This window comes from Protopterus annectens, chromosome 14.part0, assembly GCF_019279795.1.
Source record: "Protopterus annectens isolate FY-2018-M chromosome 14.part0, PAN1.0, whole genome shotgun sequence".
Taxonomy (NCBI): Eukaryota; Metazoa; Chordata; order Ceratodontiformes; family Protopteridae; genus Protopterus; species Protopterus annectens.
In genome coordinates, this window is record NC_056748.1 from 912,796,498 (window position 1) to 912,818,130 (window position 21,633).

At 41.4% G+C, this 21,633-nt stretch overlaps 1 protein-coding gene across 1 annotated transcript in view; it reads right to left on the reverse strand.

Annotated features, from left to right (window-relative positions):
• BTAF1 (B-TFIID TATA-box binding protein associated factor 1) overlaps positions 1-21,633 on the reverse strand; it is a 3,603,226-nt gene that overhangs the window by 3,041,575 nt on the left and 540,018 nt on the right. Inside the window, exon 9 of the mRNA XM_044055641.1 lies at positions 18,614-18,648. Within this exon, the coding sequence (XP_043911576.1) occupies positions 18,614-18,648 (35 nt within the window). The remainder of the gene's footprint in view (positions 1-18,613; positions 18,649-21,633) is intronic.

Here is a 21,633-nt window from a genome sequence, read left to right on the forward strand (position 1 = left end):
CTGAGACAGGTGCCATGGAGATATTTGTGACACTGCGCAGGAGTGGGTACCAGTGCTGGCGTGGTCAGTCTGGAGCAATCAAAATCATACTTGGTTTGTCCTGTTTGACTTTTAGCAGAACTTTGAAGAGCAGAAGAAGGGGGGAAAGGCGTAGACTGATAGGTTTTTCCAGCTGAAGGACAGACCATCCACTTCCCAGTCTTTTTTGTGGGGAGTCCTTGTGCAAAATTTGTCCAACTGGCAGTTCTGGGGGGAGGCAAACAGATCTATGTCTGGGCTCCCTCATATGCTTGTCAACATGTTGAAAATCCGTGGTTCCAGTTTCCACTCGTGTGGGTCCATGAGATTTCTGCTTAGTCCGTCTGCCAGTGTATTCAGGTTCCCTGGCAGGAATTGAGCTTGTAGTTGCACTTGGTAGCTCAAGGCCGTGTTCCACAATGCCATGGCTAGTCTGCAGAGGGGGTAGGAATGTGTACCTCCTGCTTGTTTTATGTACCACATAACCGTGGTGATGTCCATCTTTATCATTAGCTGTCCTGGACGAATGTAGTCCTTGAAGGCTGTCGGAGCATTCTGTACAGCTAACTTTTCTTTTTCATTGATATGTAAGTGCATTTGATTTGGGTTCCATTTGCCCTGAATGCACTTAACTGCCAGGTGAGCCCCCCCATGCATAGTCTGATGAGTCTGTAGTTCGGGTTTAAGTGGCAGGGGGTAGTTGTAGTGTGAATGGCAGTCCCTTGTTTTGGTGGCAGGCCTCTGCCCACCACAGGAACTCCAGGCGTAGGCAAGGTACGATAGGAATCATCGTTTCCAGGCTGTGACAATGTTGACTCCACAGACTTTTTAAGTACCACTGAAGTTTCCTCATATGCAGTCTCGCATATGGAATTAGAAGAATGCAGGAGGCCACGAATCCCAAAGCTTGCAGTATTTGTCTTACAGATAACAGGGTTTTTGTGGCCACTTGTTTGAAATAAGTTACCAAATGAATTTGCTTTTCTGGCGTGAGGAAAGCCATCTGGGCAGTTGTATTCAAGCTTGCACCCAGGAATGTAATCTGTTGAGAGGGTACCAGTTGTGATTTCTTTTCATTTATGGTGTTAGAGCCCTCTTTACAAACGCCAGATGATTTACAAGTATGGCCTGGTTTTCTGCCTGAATTAGACAATCGTCCAGGTATGGATATATCCGAATACTTCTTTGCCTGCAAAATGGGATTACTGGAGCCAGGCACTTTGTGAATACCCTGGGCGCAGTAGACAAGCCAAAGGGCAGTGCAGAGAACTGATGCTGCAAGTAGCCTGCTTTGAAGTGTAGGTATCTTCTGCAAAATTCCCTGATTGGGATATGCAGGTAAGCTTCTTTTAAATCTTTTTAAGAACTACTTCAGCCTTATTGCCAAACAGGCAGTCCTGATTTAAAGGAGCATCCAACAATTTTGCTTTAACATGATCAGGCAGAGATTGCTCCTTAAGCCAAGCATGCCTTCTAAGCACAGACCCAGTAACAGCAGCCCTGCAAGAGGCCCCTAAAGAATGAAAACCACATTGCAAAGTATGTTTTCCAACTTGTTCAGCAGAATGCATAAATCCTGTAAATCTTTATTTTCCACACAGTCAGAAATCATCATCATTTTTTGTTTAAGCAGTCCAATAAGATGCTGTTGACATTTTAACGTATGAAATTGACAGTTTAAAGCCCTGATTGCCAAGGTTGTGGAAGTATAAACCTTTTTACCCCATCTATCCAGCTCACTGGAGTCTCTATCAGAAGGGGTAGGATTTTTAGCAGTAGAAGCCTTAATGCCCTTAGGCCCCTGAGAAATGGTTTCAGGATCTGCAACGGGATTTTTGAAAAGGAACTTGTGGGACTCAGGAACCCTGTAGTATCGGTTAGGTTTACTAGGAGCTGGAGGCAGGGAATCAGGGGCCATACTGGATTCCGAAAACACATCAACAATGTCTAGTACAGGAGGTATAGCCAAAGGCCTATGCTGAGGTAGAAGAAAATCCCTAAGCCTCTTTTTTTAATCAGAAAATTCCTGACTTTCCCAGTGGAAATGCTCCCTTAAGGTATGTAAAGTTTCCCCAAAAGAAAAATCCTCAGGGTGAAGCAGAGGGAATGGAATCCTCTGCATCAGAATCCTCACAAGTAGGTATGGACAAATCCAGGTCATTAGAAGAGTCAGAAGAAACAGAGTCCTGATCAGAAGATTCATAGTAAAGCTCAGCCATAGGCCTCCTAGAAAGGGGGGGGGGGGGTTGACTACCCCTGAATTGAGTAATTAGATCTTCAGCCATTTTGATCATTTTTTTTTTTTAGACATTGGTGCCTGAACATGTGGCCTAGGCATCGTTTTTTTAGACATAGATCGAGATTTAGGCCTTAGTATTGAAGGTGGAGTCTGTTTAATATGCAAGTCTGTAGGCCTGAATACACCCTCAGAAGCCGGTGCCTGCACAGCAGCTCCGGACCCATCCAAAGTAGAGACATCCGCGGGTTCCATAGGTGAAGTTTCTCGTGGCATACCGGACTCCGAATGGGTCTCAGAAGAGGCCTGCGAGTCAGAAGTAGCAGGTATCAGGGGATGCAAAAGCGCCTCAATGAGTACTGGAGAACTGGTGACTGGCTTAGAAGCGTTGTCGGCAGTTTTGGACCTCGACGGCCTGTCTCTGTCTTTACCTTTGCGTTTTTATCAAAATCCCAGTAGTCGGATGGCTAACAGACATCATTTCTGGATAATTAAACCGAGAACGGAAATATTTAGAGGCAGAAATGTACAGACGACAGATAATGCGCTGATTAAATACAGCACAAAACCGACAGCAAGGTATGTCGTGGTCAGGGCCTATGTAAGGAATACAGTACAAGTGAAAATCTTTATGAGGTATTTGCTTTCCACAAGTAATGCAATTATTAACTTTTACTTGACATCAGTAAGGAGCAAGAAAAAGTTTCCTCAATGGGGTACTTAGCTTTAAGTTGAATACTTCGGTTATGAAACTCGAAAACAAAAATTTCGGGAGTCGGCCGACTGGCACTTGCGAACTGCTTCGGCTTCAGGCACCACACGGCAAGAAAGACTGATGTAATGGCAACGGCTGCATGTTTTATACCCCTGACGTCATGGAAAAAAGGACAGCAACCGACGCAGGACACAAGACTTTGTTGATCAGGCCGACTGAGGGTAACCTGCCAGCAGATTACCCAAATGTAATGACTGCAACAGTGAAACATGAATATCTGCTTGGCTTTCATCCTATCATTTCCTATCCAATTTATCAATACAAAGTAACACTACTCATTTTATTTGCATCTATATTACCCGAACGTTTAGGTTAGCAAAAACCTAAACGTCGAAATGGTAATACCGAAAGATTAAAACAGCGAATGGCCAATTTAACATATGGAATGAATTCCCTCTGCCACAAAAAAAAAAAATTAAACTAAAATGAAGTGGGGGGCTTTGCTCCCCACACCCCTTAACTAAATATACCAACTCTGAGATCGCTATATGACAGGGAAACGGGCAAAATCCACATAATGGCCAAGGGAATTCTTTCCCTGCGTTAAATTGGCCATTCGCAGTTTTTTGCTTTCACTATTACCAGATTGACGTTTAGGTATTCGCTAATCTAAATGTTCGATCAGGTAATAAGGAATCCTTTTATTTATATTTATTTATTTACTAGGAAATTCCGACTGGACACAGGACCATTTTCAGTGGAGGCGTAAGGAGAAAAGCTCCACACAAACAAAACAAGTAACGCAAAGCAAGTAAACATGAACAGCAAGGATGTATGAAGAACCAATTGGGGTACATAAAAAGTAGCAATACACATTAAAAAGTAATGCGTTCAGCAGTGACACCATAAACATAAGATGACATAGAATGCTCAGTATTAAAATATGTCAAGTATGTTTAGATCAGAATTAACAAGTACACCTTCTAAACTGTTTAAATTAAGTTATAATTATGTACAGTAACAGATATACAGCTGACATGCATCATATGGTGACGTAAGCAGGAAGGGTTAGAGGAAAAAATCAGAAGGAAACGAAAAGAAAGGGGTTAGATATAATTATCTGATTTTGGGAGGCAGGGTGGGTAAGGGAAGGGAGGGGAGGAGAGGAACATAAGTGGGTCAGTCTGGACTGGTTCAAGGACATACCAGTGGCTTTTTAAGTGGGCTTTTAGTTCGGCTTTCAAGTGATGGGATGAATGTAGGGTGGTAATGGGGGGGGTTCCATAACTTGGACATTATGCAGGAGAAGAGAGCTTCTCCAACAGAGTTCTTGGCTTTGGTAACTTGGAGTTGTTTTTTGTTGCTGGAGCATAGTGGTCTAGTAGTAGAGTAGGGCTGGAGAAGGTTTTGAAGGGAGGGTATGTTTTGAGGATGGTTTACTAATTTATGAGCAAGGGAGAGTTCATTGAGCTGAAGAAGTTGTGTAAGTTCGAGCCAATCGAGTTCTTTTAGTTGCAGTGATGGCTGCAGTAGGATGTTTGGCTATTTTGTTGTAGCAGGACTCTAGCTTGTTTAGGCCAGTTTGTCTAAGACTGGTAAGTATAGGAGAGGCGTAGAGTAAGGTTGAAATGAGGTGGGATTTGACAACTGAGATTCTGGCTGCTTTGGTGAGGTATTGCTTAGGTCTATACAATGACCCTAGTTTTTTGTGAACTTTTTTTATGGTTAGAGAAATGTGTCGAATTTAAGATTGTTGTCAATCTCAATGCCAAGTAGTTTGGTGTGTTCTTTAGGGGAGATAATGGTGTTGTCGTTGGCTAGAATATTGAAGTGGGGGCTAGTTAGGGTGGGATTAGTGGGTTGGAAAATGAGAATAGTCTTGAGGACTGAGTATCAGTTGGGCATTGGATAAGCCAGTTTTCTACAGAGGAAAAGGCTTCCTGTGTGATTTTACGAAGTTCGGTATAGTTGGGGCCAAGTAGATGAGTTGAGTTATCTGCATACTGTATGAGAATGGCCTGCTTGGTGGCTGTGAATAGATTATTAGTGAAGAGTGAGAATAACACTGGTTCAAAGACGGAGCCTTGGGGGACACCAAGTGTGACAGAAAGTGAAGGTGGTAAGTCATTATGCCACACAACGGATTGTTGGCGGCCATCTAGATGGCTGTGAAACCAGCTTGTAGCTGATTGAGAAAAGGAGAGGTTAGTGAGAACAGAGTAGTAGTTTGTGTGAGAACATCAAAAGCCTTAGGTCCAGAAATGTGTCCGAGAACAGGCTATTTTTGCGATAAAGGATAGTGTTAGTGAAAGAGTAAGGCTGTGGTAGTACTATGGAATGGCCTAAATCCATGTGGGGTGCTGGACAGAAGGTTATTAGTTTGTAAATAGTCTAGGACTTGAGAGTGAATACATTTCTCAAGTATTTTGGATAGTGTAGAAAGGATGGCTATGGGGCGGTAACTGGAGAGTTCAGTGGAGGAGCCACCTTTATGGAGGGGTATTATGTGGGATATTTTCCAAAGTGAAGGGACAGCATTTTGATGAGGGTCGGTTTATTAAGACAGAGACTGGATATGCTAGGGCATCATCTGCTATTTTCAGGTAATCGCAAGGAAGGTTGTCAGCAGCAAGTTTTGTATTCTTACGCTTTAACAGCAGTTTTTTTTTTTATTATTATTATTATGGAGGTGGGCACACGAGAAAAAGAAGAGACAATGGAAAGAGTATTTGGGTTTACTGGTTTCCTTCCCATCTCTTTACCAGTTTTCTTTACTATGTATTCCTACTGGCAAAATCTGTTCTCCACTCATTTGCTGGTTTAGTCTTTATAATGTTTACTGTCACTCAGGACCAGCCCAATGTAAACTGTATCTTAAGAAAAAAGCTCCATAGCAGCTCCATGATAGCTCCACCTCCAGACGGTGCCCATCCCGTCCTGGCCTACTCACGCCATCCAGGTTACTATTTTTCTTACAGCTGGTCTTATTATTCAGCTATTTCTTGTAGTTATGCATTCCTTCATTCAATATGCTCTGTCTGAACAAGACCACACTAATAACTGTGGGCGTGTAACTGTAGCAAGCAGAGAGACTCTGACCCCAAAAGCTATGAAGGTTCTAGATGCTCCAACGTGCATGTTAGAGTTTTAAAGCAAGCTTTTCATCCAATGATTGCCTGAAAAAAGACGACAAAAAGAAATTTTAACTCATCAATACCCCCACCCCACCTCCGAATCCTTTCAGCATAGCTTAACTGATCAAGACTACACTAAACTAAATTAAGCTAGGGGTTGGGGGCTGCAAGCCATGGGGTTATATATGTTTAGAACACTCGTCCATCTACCTACTTAACTGAATAAACTCAAACAAGGTGCCTTTTTATTCCTCCCACAGGAGAGGATATCAGTCTCGCCTAGATCTAATAGCTAGAGATTTTATCTGGACTTACCTTTATACACTGCCTCTGGTGTTACAGTGGGATGAAAATTATGAAAGAAATGCCCACATCATACATTTCAAGTTGCTGTCATATGTATACAGAAGGTCACCCTCACCTCCTAATGCCACCTTTTGCATGCTGTTTTTATGTTAGACTGGGACAAAACTGAAAATACACACAACATATTTGCTGCCAGACATATATAAACAGCATGTTTATTCTTCCCCTAAATACACCTACAAGAAAATGCAAAACATGATTACTGCAATGTTTCCAACTTATAGACAGTAGAGTGCTCCTATGCAAGCTATAATAACCAACTTTGCACCCCTCTGAAGTTAGAGGAAAGTTAAAAAAGGATCACATTGTCCTCAGCCCAGAACAAAATATAGTGACCTCTGATTTTTAGAAGGAATGTTAAAAAAATGATGGCACTGTGCCCAGCTCACCACACAAGTACAGTAACCTTCTGTGTACACTTGTAAGCAGGGCTGGGTTTAGATTAAGTGAGGATCAGAACAGGGGCGACTATTAAGCCAAAGTCAGAATCCACTTGAAAAGCTTTGGTGTGGGGTTCACCAGTCCCAGAAGGTCTGGGTATTCTGTGATACATATTAAAAAAAAAAAAAAAAGAATGAAACAAACACTGCGTGACTGTTAAAATAAACACATTATATCCACCTAGACAACCCCAACCAAGAAGTAGTAGCCACTTTTATGTACAATTCAAATGTCTAGCGATAAGAGGATGGCCATGTAATGCATTTCACTATTGTTCCAAACAGATGCAACATCAACATATTGCACATTGTTTCACATCCTCACATTAAGTCCTGCACAGCAAAAATAAAAAGGCAAACACCAAGTGGTCCTCCACAGGAGACAGCCACAGCAATTATATACACTGTGTGCATATCAGGTGTCCACATTTAGTTCATCTTAATTCTCAGAAATCCACACTTGTCCTGTAAACCCAGATAGTGTCTGCTTAAACTGAGCAAACAAAGCATGCAGTTACTTTTAATCAGGCAACTCCAACCAACAGTTATAGCCACAATTTCCAACGGCTATGTAATATTTTACCTCCACAGTCAACAGAAACAAGTTGCCTCACATTTAAGTATTCCAATCCAAATTGCTCCACACAAATCATAAAGCTTGAATTACTACCAAAATTAACTTTTTGATTACTTCAAAATAAAAAGGATACCCTGGGTCTGTGATGCACAATAAGCTCCACAGACAGAAAATAAAAAGAATCTTTATTAAAACAATAAATGTTAAGTGCTTTCGTCCCTTTTAGCTATTAACGGGACTTCATCAGAACAGTTAACTACTAAAACACAACCCTTGTATATATAGAAGTACCACAAATCAATTTCCTTTGTTAACTGATACTTAATGTTAAAATAAACGTTTACAACTGCTTCCTAGAAAAACAGTTAAAAACATTTCAAGCACATTCTTATTACTCAATAAATATAATGTTTATAAATTCAAGGCTCTTTTCTTCCAAATAGGTAATAAAGAAAGATATTCATTACTCCTGGGGGGAAATGGGAGTTTAACTCAACAATCCATTGGAAATCATTTATTTCAATGTCTAATTCCCACCAACCATCCCTATATTAATAGGCACTACCTCCAGGATCCCAAAGTGAAATTTATTAAACACTTGACATACTTAAGTGTTTATACAACAAATTATTCTTATTTGCCTTAGAAATGGCATGCAAGGGTTCATATATTCTTTTTCTAAACAATCTTTCAGTTTTCCCCACATAATATATACCACCTTTATCACAGATTGCAATGTAAATCAAACCTCGGGTGGCACAATTCCCTTTACCTAATCTAATGTGTCTAGAAATACCATTAACTGCCACAGAATCACCTTCCAAAACATAGGGACATTGCTTACACAAACCACAACTTCTAGTACCCTTCAAAGTTAGAGAGTGTTCAATGCACATTTGTTCAGAACGATTTTTTGACATTCCTTCCAGTTTTATGTACGAAAAGGGTCTTTGCCCCCAAAATTTCCAGAACATCTAGATACCCTTTAAAAAGTATCCAATTTTTTAGCATAATGTCCCTAACTTCGTTGGACACAAAACCATAAGGTACCACCATACTACTGGAAAAATCTTTATTGGAAGTAGTCCCAGCCTTTTTTGGCGTTATGCCTACAGTTCTGTCACCTAAGAGGGGTTTATACTTCTTTCCCCAGCCTAACAAGACTTCATCAAATGCTTTTTGCAACTTATTAACTGGGTAGCCTCTATTTTCAAACATTCCCTCAACTTTAACCATTTCTGCTTTAAATACTTCCACCTCGGAACACATCCTAGCAACCCGGACCAATTGGCCTTTAAAAATATTCTTTTTCATATGCTTAGGATGACTGCTATGAAAATCCAAATAGTGACTGGAAAAGGTTTCTCTTCTATAAATTTTAGATGCAAAACAACCCCTCACCTTGTCCTTGTACAGGGTAATGTGTCAAGATAGTTAACAGAAACACTATTTGATGTGGAGGTAAGCTTAAAATATGTACAAATGTTTAAATCTACAAAATAATCAGCGGTCTCAGAGGCAGCTTTCCACAAACAAAAATATTGTCCAAAAAACGATAATATGCTACCCAGTTCTTAGAATATGCAGAACAAAAAACATGGCTTTTCTCACAGGCATAGAGAACTAAATTAGGGCAAATGGGTGCAAAGGTGGCACCCATAGCTATCCCTGAAATTTGTTTGAAATATTCACCCTCAAAGGTGAAAACATTGTTAGGTAAAACATATTCCACAGCTGACAAAATTAATCAACTCTTCACTAAACCTTGCAAGGCTCCAAACTGCTTCAAAAAATAAGTCTAAGCCTTCTTTTTGAGGGACAGATGTGAATAAATCAACCACATCGATGGTAGAAAAACGAACAAGCTTCACTATACCAATTCATATCTTAGTAAGAAAAATCCCAAGAATCTTTCAATAACTAAGGGACAAAGTCAATACAATTTTTAAGAATCCTGTCGATAAACACCCCCAAAGAGTAAGTGAGGCTATTGTGAGCTGAAATAACCCTAAAAGGTGGCTGTTTTATGTCTCTATGGACTTTTGGAATACCAAAAGCCACTGGAATCAGGGGTGCTCATTTCTTTTGAAATCAAATACATTTTCTGAAATGCCCCCTGCAAAAGGGAATCTTCCAAGAAAAACTATTTTCATATGAGCTAAAAAAAACTTCATTCTTTGAGGCTTCATGATATCTGGTAGTATCATGGAATAATAAAAGACTGTTAACATAATCTATCTTATCAAATATCACTATACCCCCTTCCTTGCCCAGCTTCATGATTCTTAAGGTTTCATTCTTCCTTATTTCCTGCATTAAACTGAATTCATCCTTGGTTAAACTGAAAAATCTATTTTTGTTACAACCAAAGCATGATGAAATTCCGATGAACACACTTTTTCGTAAGCCGAAATAAAATGATGCAAAGGGGGTTATAAAACAGCTCTTCCTCTTCAAAGCCATATCAAAGCAAACCTTACCAGTTTTATGTTGTTCTTTAATCAGTTAACTTTCTTGAAAACAACTTTAATTCAGTTATAATTTATATCCCCTAAATTTGGTAAAAAATTTTTAGTACCATGTTTGTATAATTGAAAATGTTAAAATCTTGAAAAGTGTTAAGTTTACCTTCATAAGTTGGTAGTGATTGTGAAATATTCATTTCCTCCAAGTTTTCCCCCACCCCTGCCTTGTGCTCACTTTGGAGTATGGCCTTGGGGTAAAAAAATTCTGTTTTTTCTTATTTTCATTTCTTTCCAATCTTCTAAGGGGTTGGTAATGTGTGTCATATTCCTTAGCAGCTTCATTAACATCATTCACAGTTGTATAACCATTATACCGAACTTGGTCATATTCTTCATTGGATACAAGCTGCTCCCTATCTTTATGGTTGCCTTGATAAGATTCAGGCAGGGGATAAACTATTTTTACTATATTCATTTTCAACCCTAATTTTTTCCGTTTACGTTCCAAATTATTTTTAACATTAAGCTCAACTTTCTTAAAAAGATTCTCATATTTGCATTTATTTGACTCAAACATTAAATCTTCTAACAATGCTAAATTCAATTTCTCCAAATCATCTTATAAACTTTTAATACGTGCATTATGAGTTTTTATAATAGACTTAAGCTGAAAACTGAACTGGTCAAATATCTCAGCGAGTTCAACAGTCTCAGTTTTGTTTAAAACAAGTCCATTAGGAAACTTATAAATTCTTAGTCCCTTGGGCACTCGCTTATTTCTTAAATTTTCACTTGATTGTCACATTGCAGTTTTCGTATCTTAAACAACTTTTTTTTCCAGTTCTGCCAAATTAGTCTGGAAAGATTTTGGTTCCTATTTTTGCTGAACCTTAGTTTCATCCACTTAAAATGAAACCTGCCTTTGAATCCAATCCATAAAGGTAGTATTTCCTGGAATACAAGTGGATTACTCGGCCTCTCTAGGTGAACCCTGCCTTGCTGAACCCTTCACGCATTTTGCTATCAGAGAAATCCCCTTGATTACAAAGTCTCAAAGATGGAGGATTTATAACATCCTTCCTTTGAACTGGTTCAAGGGATTGTGGGACTTGCAGCTTCTCCAATTTCTGATCCAAGCTGGTAACACGCTGTGTTAGAAGTCCAATAAGCTGTGTTAATTCTCCATTCTGAGTCTGAGACTCAAACACACTTTCAGTACAGGGCTCAAAATTAACAATACAGCCATTGTGAAGCACACCACCTTTGTTAACCCACTCCATAAAAGCGAATTCACAAACTCAGCAGAAATGCGTAGTGAATAAGTCATAAATAAATGTACGTTCCGACCCAAGCCATGTAAAAAGACCTGCAAAACATTCTCAAGACCAAGCAAGAAAACTGTGCTTTAAGGAGCACCAAAAACAAAACAACTTCAAAATAAAAAGGATACCCTGGGTCTATGATGCACCATAAGCTCCAGAGCCAGAAAATAAAAAGAACCTTGATCTTTATTAACACAATAAACATTAAGCGCTTTCATCCCTTTTAGCTATTAATGGGACTTCATCAGAACAGTTTACTACAAAAACACAAGCTTTATATACGGGAAGTGCCACAAATCAATTTCCTTTGTTAATTGATACTTAATGTTAAAATAAACTTTTACAACTCTTTCTTAGAAAAACAGTGAAAAATATTTCAAGCACATTCTTATTACTCAAATATTATTGCTTATAAATTCAAGGTTCTTGTCTTCAAAATAGGTAATAAAGAAAGATATTCATTTAACCCTGGAAGGAATTTCAAAAATCTTTTTTGAACAAACTTGCACTGAACCCCTTCGAGCTTTGAAGGGTATTAGAAGGTGTGGTTCATGTAAGCAATGTCCCTACGTTTTGGAAGATGATTGTGAGGAAGTTAAAGGTATTTCTAGATGCATTAGATTAGGTAAAGGGAATTGTGCCACCTGAGGTTTGATTTACATTGCAATCTGTGATAAAGGTGGTATGTACTATGTGGGGAAAACTGAAATACTGTTTAGAAAAAGAATATATGAACACTTACATGCCATTTCTAAGGCAAATAAGAATAATTCTTTGTATATAAACTCTTTAGTATGGCAAGGGTTTAATAAATTTCAGTTTGGGATCCTGGAGGTAGTGCCTATTAATGTTAGGGGTGGTTGGTGGGAATTGGACATTGAAGTATAAGAATTCCAATGGATTGTTAAGAAACTCCCTTTTCCCCCACAGGGTTAAATGAATATCTATTACCTATTTTGAACAAAAGAGCCTTGAATTTATAAACATATTTATTGAATAATAAGAATGTGCTTGAAATATTTTTAACTGTTTTCTAGGAAACAGTTGTAAAAGTTTAACAAAGTATCAATTAACAAAGGAAATTGATTTGTGGTACTTCCTGCATACAAGGGTTGTGTTTTAATAATTTACTGTTCTGATGAAGTCCCATTAATAGCCAAAAGGGACGAAAGCCTTAACGTTTACTGTTTTAATAAAGATTTTTATTTTCTGGCTCTGGAGCTTATTGTGCATCACAGACCCAGGGTATCATTTTTATTTTGAAGTAATTTTGTTTTTGGAACTCCTTAAAGTGTCATTTTCTTGTTTGATCTTTTTGATTATTGCCAGCATCATTGTAAAAACAGCACCTCTCTCACCAGGCCATTCATCACAAATGCCCAGAATTATGCAGAAGGTCCCCAGTTTTTATTTCATAGCTTTGATCTCTCTCTCGATTTTTTTTTAATTTCTGGTCAACTGCTAACAAAAAATATAACCTCCTTTGGGCAGCTTCATGCCTACATTTGAACGATGCAGGCCTCTACTCATGACCTTGCAATGTTCAAGTTTAACAAGCTGCAGCACAATGCTGCCAAGATGGCTGCACATTGATCAAAAGCTTAAACATCAGTTCTTCCAGTATGAAAAAACAGAGCTAGTAATTCTACCAGACTGAGTACAATTCAGCTACTGGCTATTAAATACACTGTACGGATGCCAGCAAAGAAATGTATAGAACATGAAAAAAAATCAACTAGAAGTCTAGAAAAGGTGAAGAGAAAACTAAGAATCCTGCAAATGTTCAGCAAAAAGAAGTTCAAGCTTTAGCTTTGGTACAATAAATGGCTTCATGTAATTTTGAAGAAAAAATATACAAAATGTACTCGATGACTAAAATGAAATATTGGAGTACATCAACTCAAACAAAGGCCCGGAAAAACAGAAGCTAGCTAATCAGACCAGACAATAACACTGCAAAAATCAAGATTAAAATGAAAAGGCTGGCTGACTAACACTTTGTGAAGAGTTGTTTCAAAAGAAAGTGTGCAGAGAAAAAGTTATGTACTCACCATAACGTTCCATCTGTATTGTCGATTTTTTCATCTCTCCTCACACAAGGGTCCAGATCACATCCATTGGATCAGACTCTGCTGTTGGCAAGCTAGTGGCAACTAAAAAGCTCTTGGATACCTTCCCTTACCCACAATGCACATCTCACCATTACCTCAGATCTTGTTTGCTATAACTACACATATACAGAACGTAGAAATGTCAGTACTTAACACACGAGAAGAGCTTAAAGACCATTTCTGGAGTACAAGATCAATGTAATCCTTTAGAATCTCTCCTGTTCAAGGGGGATGGAGGGAGGGGATGTGAGGAGAGATGAAAAAAGTCAATAGAGATGGAACATTATGGTAAGTACACAACTTCTGTATCTGACACTGGCAATTTTTCATCACATCCTCACATATGGGACAGAGTTCCCAGCTACCGCTACCCTGGATAGGCTCACGGGAGAATATTTCTCAATACCACTGTACCACAGGAGGCCCTTCCCCTAGAGACCAAATCTAACTTGTAATGAGTGATAAAAGTATGATGGTTCATCCAAGTGGCTGCTGTGCAAATGTCATCCAAGTAAGTATTCTTCTGAAAAATCGCTGATGTGGCCATAGCCTTAGTAGAATGAGCTTGAATGGATTTGTCAGGCTTCATGCCTTTTGAAGTGTAAATAAAGGAAATACAACTAGAAAGCCATTTTGATAAGGTGACTTTGGAAACTGGTAGGCCTTTCCTAGGGCCTGCAAATGCAATAAACAAACAAGTTATGTACTTATCATAACGTTCCATCTGAGTTGCTGCTTTTCATTTGTCTTCAACCTGAGGGACTCTGATCCGGCTCAGCCGTGTACTCCAGGATCGGATCCAAAGTCCAAGCTCCTCCCCTATCCATAATGACCAGTTCTCCCTCCTCCCTCAGATCAAGTTTGTTGCAGAAGAGCACCAACCTTATGTAGTTAATATGTCTACAAAACCTGGTAAAACTATCTAAAGGCCCACATACTGAGACAGCTAGCCAGGACAAAATGAGCTATGTCTCCAGTCCAGTCCAGTCCACTAAACAGCCCAAACAAGGCATGGGGATGGAGGGAGGAATGGTTGAAGACAAATGAAAAGCAACAACTGAGACGGAATGTTATGGTAAGCACATAACTTACATATCTGAAGTGTTCATTTGATCTTCAATCTGAGGGACAGAATCCAAAAAAACCTGGGAGATCCTCATGGAAGGATAGTCCAGAGCACGCCTTAGCCAAAAGATACCCTGCTCCTGGAAAGAAGGTCAAATGTATAATGAAAAATAAGTGGGTGATGAAGCCCAGGTCACAGCAGAACAGACATTAACAGAAACCCTAGACTAAAAAAAGCAGAAGTAGAAACTTATCTGGTGGAATGTGCACGGACATGCCCTGGTGGAGACAAACCTTTAGCTTGATAGGCCAAAGAAATACACACTGAAATCCAGCGAGCAATGGTACCTTTAGAGACAGGCTTACCCAAGTAAGGTTTAGAAAAAGAGACAAAAAGCTGATCTGACTTGCGCAAGCTTTTGATTCTATGCAAATAGAAATGCAGCTGCCTGTGCAAGTCTAGTATTCCCCTTTATTGTGGAAATGTGGAAAGACTAGCAAATTAATGACCTTGTTAACAATGGATTCTGAAGCCACCTTTGGCAAAAAAGATGGATTGGTTCACAAGAACACCCGATCTTTATGAAAGACTAGATAAGGAGACTTAATAGATTAAGCTTGAATCTCAGAAACCCTCTTGGCTGAGGTAATTGCCATCAAAAAGGCAGTCTTCCATGATAAAAATTGCAAATCAACCGAGGCAGCTGGCTCAAACAGGGGAGAAACCAAAGCTTGCAGAACGAAGGTAAGGTCCATAGGGGGAATGGGGTCCTTAACCAGAGGCCTAAGAACAAAAGTACCTTTCAGAAAAACCTTAGAGTTTAGAAGAAGCTAAGGAGGCCGAATTTAATCCCACATGGAAATTGGAAATTACTGCCAACTGGACCTTAACAGTAGAAAAACTAGAGCTATAATTAAAAATGTCTGCCAAAAAATCCAAAATGGCCAAGACTGGTGCTGTAAAGGGATCCAGTTCATGCAGAGAAGCCCAGATTGAAAAACGCTTCCATTTGCTAGAGTAGAGTTTCCTGGTAGAATCTTTATGAGGTGCATTCAAGATGATCTTAGCAGGAGAAGAAACCCTGGGAGTCCTAACTATCATGGAAATTGGAGCAGCCAATCCATGAGCTTCAAGCTGACTAAATCTGGGTGAGAAACCCCTGATGGGTGTGTAATCAGATCTGGAACAGGATCTAGAGTCCAGAGAGGGCACACTATATGAGATTACAGAGTGGGGAACCCAAACTTGAGGCCAGAAAAGGGCAATGAGCATAACTGAGCTCCTCAGCCACGAGCTTTCTGAATAAACTCAGGAATTAGAGGAAGTGCAGGATACGTGGGCACCATGGACCCTAACACCCAAAGAACTAAGCCCACTGGGCGAAACTGCGCTTTAAGAATGTACTGCACATGATGAAGTGATAGCATTCTGTCTGGAGGCAGAAACACCTTGCCCTATGTAGTGTCTAGTAGAGCACTTAAGAAATCCAACACCTGAACTGGTGCCAGTTGAGACTTGAGATTTATGTTAATACCCAGAGACTGAGCTATATGAAGAAGATAATCCCTGGTCTGAGTCAGCCGATGCCTGGAGGGAGTGGAGAGGAGACAATCATTCAGGTAGGGAAAGACCTGAAATTCTTGCAGCCGCAGGTGAGCAGTCACCATCACTTTGGTAAACACCCAGGGGCAGTGGTGGGACCAAAGGGGAGCACTCAACTAAAAATGATTGTCTCCCAGCTGGAAGCAGAGGAACCTCCCGGAGCATCAGTCCATCATGACATGGTAGTACATGTCCTGGAGGTATACTGACCACATCCAGTCGTTCATCTGCAGGAAGGGCAGAATGGACTGAAGGGTAACCATACAAAACTTTGTCTTAGCAACGGACATGTTCAAGGCTGAAAGATCGAGAAAGGGTCTTAAGCTGCCCGTTTTCTTTGGCACCAAAATGAACCTGGAATAAATGCCTGATCCGGACTGGATGACTCGTTTTGCGAGCAGCCTGACAATTTCTACAGCTGCCTTGTCCTGTTGTCTGGGTGAAATGTATGGGAGGTGTCAGAGTGGAAAAGGGGGATGAAGAAAGGAGATTGAGTAACCTCTGGATATGATCTGCAGTACCCAACAATTGTTCGCAATGGACTCCCAGGCTGTCGCATGCAGTAATAGATAGACACCCCCCCCCCCACTGCCTCCACAGATGAGCACTCTGGCAATCCCTCAGGAGTTCTGGAAGGGTCTGTCTGAAAAAGAATCCAGAGATTCTTGATTCTTTGGAACCCTCCCTGACACAAGGGTCGTGTCTGTCATATCCCCTTCTGCCCCTGGGAGAAGACGAATACTGAGCATCTTGGGGAAAACCCTGATACTTCCAAAACCACAGGTTCTTGACCCCATGCGGATTCCTTGAAAAGGATGTTTGTGGAGTGGAGAAGTGGATCTCGATGGTAGACAAGGTCTTCCTGTCGTCCTCACTCTGGATCAATGTGCCATGAACCATTTTTCCAAACAAGGTGGAACTGTCATGTGGAGCGTTTGTGAAAGACGCATGCAAGGGCTCTGAAATGGCACAAAGGCAGACCCAGGTGTGCCGCCTAATGGCTACACCTTTCCCCACAGCCCTAAAAACACCTTCAGTAACACGTGAGAGAAGCCTCATGGATGTATTAGAAATAGAAGTGAGGGTGGCCATGCGGGACGAGAAGACCTTCTCCACAGACATGGACCCTGGGGAAGACTCAGCAACCTCCCTGACCAGATCCCCTCTGCAGTCTGACTGCATGTGCGAAATAATTCAGCACACGTAAGGCAACAGTGGCTGAAGCATAGGTCCACTGCCCAAACAATCCATCACCCGAGAGTCCCTGTCTGGAGGGTGGACAGAGGAGCTTTCCTGAGCCAGCTCCTCCTTAGTGGCCACCGGAACCACAATGGCATCAACTGGGGACCCCTTGGACCAAAGGGACTTGTCTGATGGGGCGCTACAAACCTTGTCCAAGCAACCTGAGGATGGGCTCAGCTGTGTCTGGTTCCTTCCATGCCCTAGTGGAGATGAGATCCGCTAAAGGAAATGCAGTGACGACACCCAAGAGGTAGAAAACTGTGCCAAACGTCTCCAGAAATATAGTCGTCAGAGTTAGGGTTGAGGTTAGACAACTTACAGTGTTGACGAAGGATCTCCATAATGTCCCCAAAGGAGACATCCTCTGGAGGTGATCAGTGGGAGCCCTCCCCATCCTCCAAGTCGATATAGTCAGAGAGAGACACCGGTGGGGAGTCTAAGTGCCTCTTCTTACATGTATGCTTCCGAGGGGGATCCTCGGAACTCCAGGAAGGACTCAGAAGCATTGGAGAATTCCTGAATCGGAACCTCCTGGGGATAACTGGCAGCCGGGGACAGGAATAAAGACTCTAGCCCAGAAAAAGAGGAAACCAGGGTAGAATCGGAGGACAAGAGAGTGTCAAAGCTCTTGAAGGTGCTGAGAGGACCCTCTCCACCACCTCGAACACCGAAGGCAAACGGACCCCTGAAGGTGGAACAGCAGGAGCAGAGATTAGATCCGCCACTCTCGGCATCGGAGGAGCTGGCTCCGATCATCCCAGTGCCAAGGCCCTGAGGGGGAAAGGACGACCTCAAAAGTCTTGAAGACGCCATCCCCTCAGATCCAGCACCAAGGCTACTGCTCAGTATCGGTCCGCTCCGAAAATGTCAGAGCCGAACCGCTCAAAGCAACAATCTGGGTCGATGGACCAGGGACAACTGGAGCAGACCCCTCAACACTTGGGAACCCGGACCCAAGGACTCCGAAAACAAAGGCTGAAGAAGGAGAGAGAGGGAGAAAGGTGGACTGCGCCCTCCCAGCCCTGGTGTGGGACGGAGCAGATAAGACTCCCAGCTGAATTTGGGCCCAAAGAAATTTCATCATTCTGTCCACCTCAGCTATGGACAAACTGAGTGGACCGGACTGAAGAGGCCACCGACCCCGGTCTAGAATGGCAAGTAGGAGAGGCAGGAGCTGGGGACCAAACAGAGGTCTCTGGCTCAGGGGAGAAGCATGGAGACCAGAGCAGAGGTGAACTCCAGCTTGGATCCGGGCAGGACTAAGCAGGAGTCTCAGCCAAGGAACAGCACTCTAAGACCTCTTCCAAGGCCGACCCCACTCTTTAGTACAGGCCTTCTCTCCATCCCTGGACTTCTCAGCGGGAGGGGGAGTCTCAGAAGATGGGGTGGAGGAAGAAGAGGCCTCTATAGGAGGTAGGAGAAAGCCCTTTAGAATAAGCTTGCTCTTCCTGTCAATGCGCAGAGTTTGAAGCCCATGCAGATCGAACAGGAGGAACAGGAATCCAAATGGGGAACTCCCAAACACAGAACACAGAGTGTGGGCATCGGAGGGTGGTAGCTTATACCAACACTCAGCACACTTCCTAAACCCCGGCTTAGGGGTGTCAGCCATGGTAAGGAAGGCCCAAACATGCGCACACACATGCACGGATAGAAAAGAAAGTTTATATATAAATAGACATATATATATATATATATATATATATATATATCAATCACCTTCACTTGCCCGACAGTTCATTTGCCCGACAAATTTCAGGCAGCTTAATTGCCTGACAGTTAGAAAAAGGCAAATACAAGGTATATGTCCCTTTTCCCCACAGTAGTGTGACCCTGGAGTTAGAATATATAGTTGGGGGGGTGAAGCCCCTCAGCTACTTTGGTTTTATATTGTCCACTTTGGCTTTTTATTGTTCACTAAAGGAATAATATAGGAAAAACCGAACGTTGTTTTAAGAAACGCATTTATGATAATTTGTATTCTATTAAGAACAAGGATATGAACAACGCGCTAAGTAGACATATATTTGAATATGGAATGGAGCACAATTTTAAATTTGGTATTATTGATCAAGTGAAGATTGATTCTATGGGAGGGGACTTTAAGACCTTATTGAGTAAAAAGGAGGTTTTATGGCAGATATATACAGATGCGGTTAGAAAACCAGGTCTCAATGATTTTATTACGATAAAACCCATTTTAGAAACACAGTAACATTTTATTCATATTTATTGTGTTTAGTATATATTATATTTTATTAAATTTATTTTACATGTAGTATAGTACCATATAGATACTTTTGTATATTTTATGAATATTTTATTCATTTCTGTCCATGCCTAGTATGTCTTTTTATTATTGTTTTATTAGTCAATTTTAGATGACCAATATTTACGTAATTGTCTTTACAAAACTTCAGATATTCGAATGTAGATAAGATGATACTAGAAATGTTTGAGTTTGTCAGCAACTGATCAATGTTGTTGCTTTTAAATTATTCAAACTTTATAATATGTTTTGTACGCAACTATGTTGCTTTAAGAAGGTATTTTTAGGGAGGCGGAGTTGGCGCCAAAAAAGTAATTTAAACTGTTATCAGCCATCAGTAATGGCATTCTGATGAAGTCCACATTTAGTGGATGAAAGCGCTTAATGTTTTTTTATCGTGTGTATATGGTCGAATAAAGGAGTTGCTTTCACCACCGGTTATCATTTATTGTGCATCCGTTTATACTCCAGCATTTCGTTTTTTGTTTTTTTCTGGTGTTGTGTGGCTGGCGTATTTGCTTGAATTTGCTTAGGGGAAAGGCAAATATCACAGACAGGCTGGGCCCAAGTGTGGAAAATGTTCTCCCTTAAGTTATGACTGAGGGACCACTCATGAGGTATGAGGATGGATCTGGTCCCTCCTTGTTTATCTGCCATACCACCTACATGTTGTCGGACTGGATTGCTACCATTCCCAGAGGAACAGTAGTCTAAAATGCCTGCAACACTAGAAGCACCACCCTCATCTCCAGGGTGTTTATGTGGAGCTTGGCCTCATCTGTGGACCAGGTACCTTGGACAGTCTTCTCCAGATAGCGACCCCCCCCCCCAATCTGGGGAACATCTGTGGTAACCATAGGTTGGTACTAGGCTATCGGCCCTAGGGCCTATACAAGCCTAGCCATAACAATTCCCTGGCTACTACTACCTACACTGTTTACTTCCCTGGACCCCTGTCTAGCAGGGAGACTGACGTGATCCCCGGGGTGAATTTCCTTTCTCCCATCCAATCGTCAAGGTTCCTTTTAGACAGGGCCAAGTAGGCGCTCTGCTTGACTTGTATGGGCAGTCTATTCCAGAGTCTGAGAAGTCTCTGGGTCAGGAACCTATCCCCTCCAGCATGTTTTGTTTATTTTGATGACAAGGTTTAGATCCCTGGAGCATGTGGCTCTGAGGGATTGGGATTTCTTTAAGTGTAACATGTCCAACAGCTCTGGGTTTGACATGGCCTTGTATGTTAAGGAGAGATTGCCTCGGAGTAGACGATATGCTACAGAGTATAGCTGCAGTTTTTTAAGGCGGTCAGCACAGGGCATCTGCTTTAGGCCTGTGATTCTTTTAGTGATGTATTTCAGTGACTTTTCCAGTTCTTGCAGATGTCTTGAGAGGTACATACCAAATGGGGCGTTTTATTCTATAATCGGTCTAATGAGGGAAGAGTACAGTGGGACATTTACCTCCTTTTTTCTGGATGAAAAGCCCTTATTGATGAGGTGTGCCACATAGAAGGATTTCCTGACTCTTGTGGTGATGTGATTATTGAAGGCGAGACCACTGTCCACCTGTATCCTTAAGTCCCTTATTACACTTTAGGTGTTTAGTGTACTGCCACCTATGTGCTAATTCATGGGTACATGTTTTTCCCAAAGGGGATAACTATACATTTCTTGGCATTGAGCTTGAGCCCATGGCTCTGGCACCAAGCATCTGTTTCTGTAAGACCCTTTTGTAGAGTATCCACATCATCTGGGGATTCAATAATGGCACTCAGTTTGCAGTCATCTGCGAACTTTGTTAGCCAGAGTCCCTTAGTGCTGGCCTGTACTTCAGAGAAGTAGATGCCAAAAAGAGCGGTCCCAGGAATGAATCCTGAGGTACTCCACTTGTCTGGAGCTGGATTTGGAGTCAGCTACTTTTACAGTGTCGGTTCTGTCAGTAAGCCAGTTGGCAACCCATCGAATGACGTAGGGATTACTGCACAGCTTAGTAAGTTTATCTATGATTCCAGGGGGGGATGGTGTCAAAGGCCTTGGCGAGGTCCAGATAGGCTGTGTGGACTGCCTTACCCTC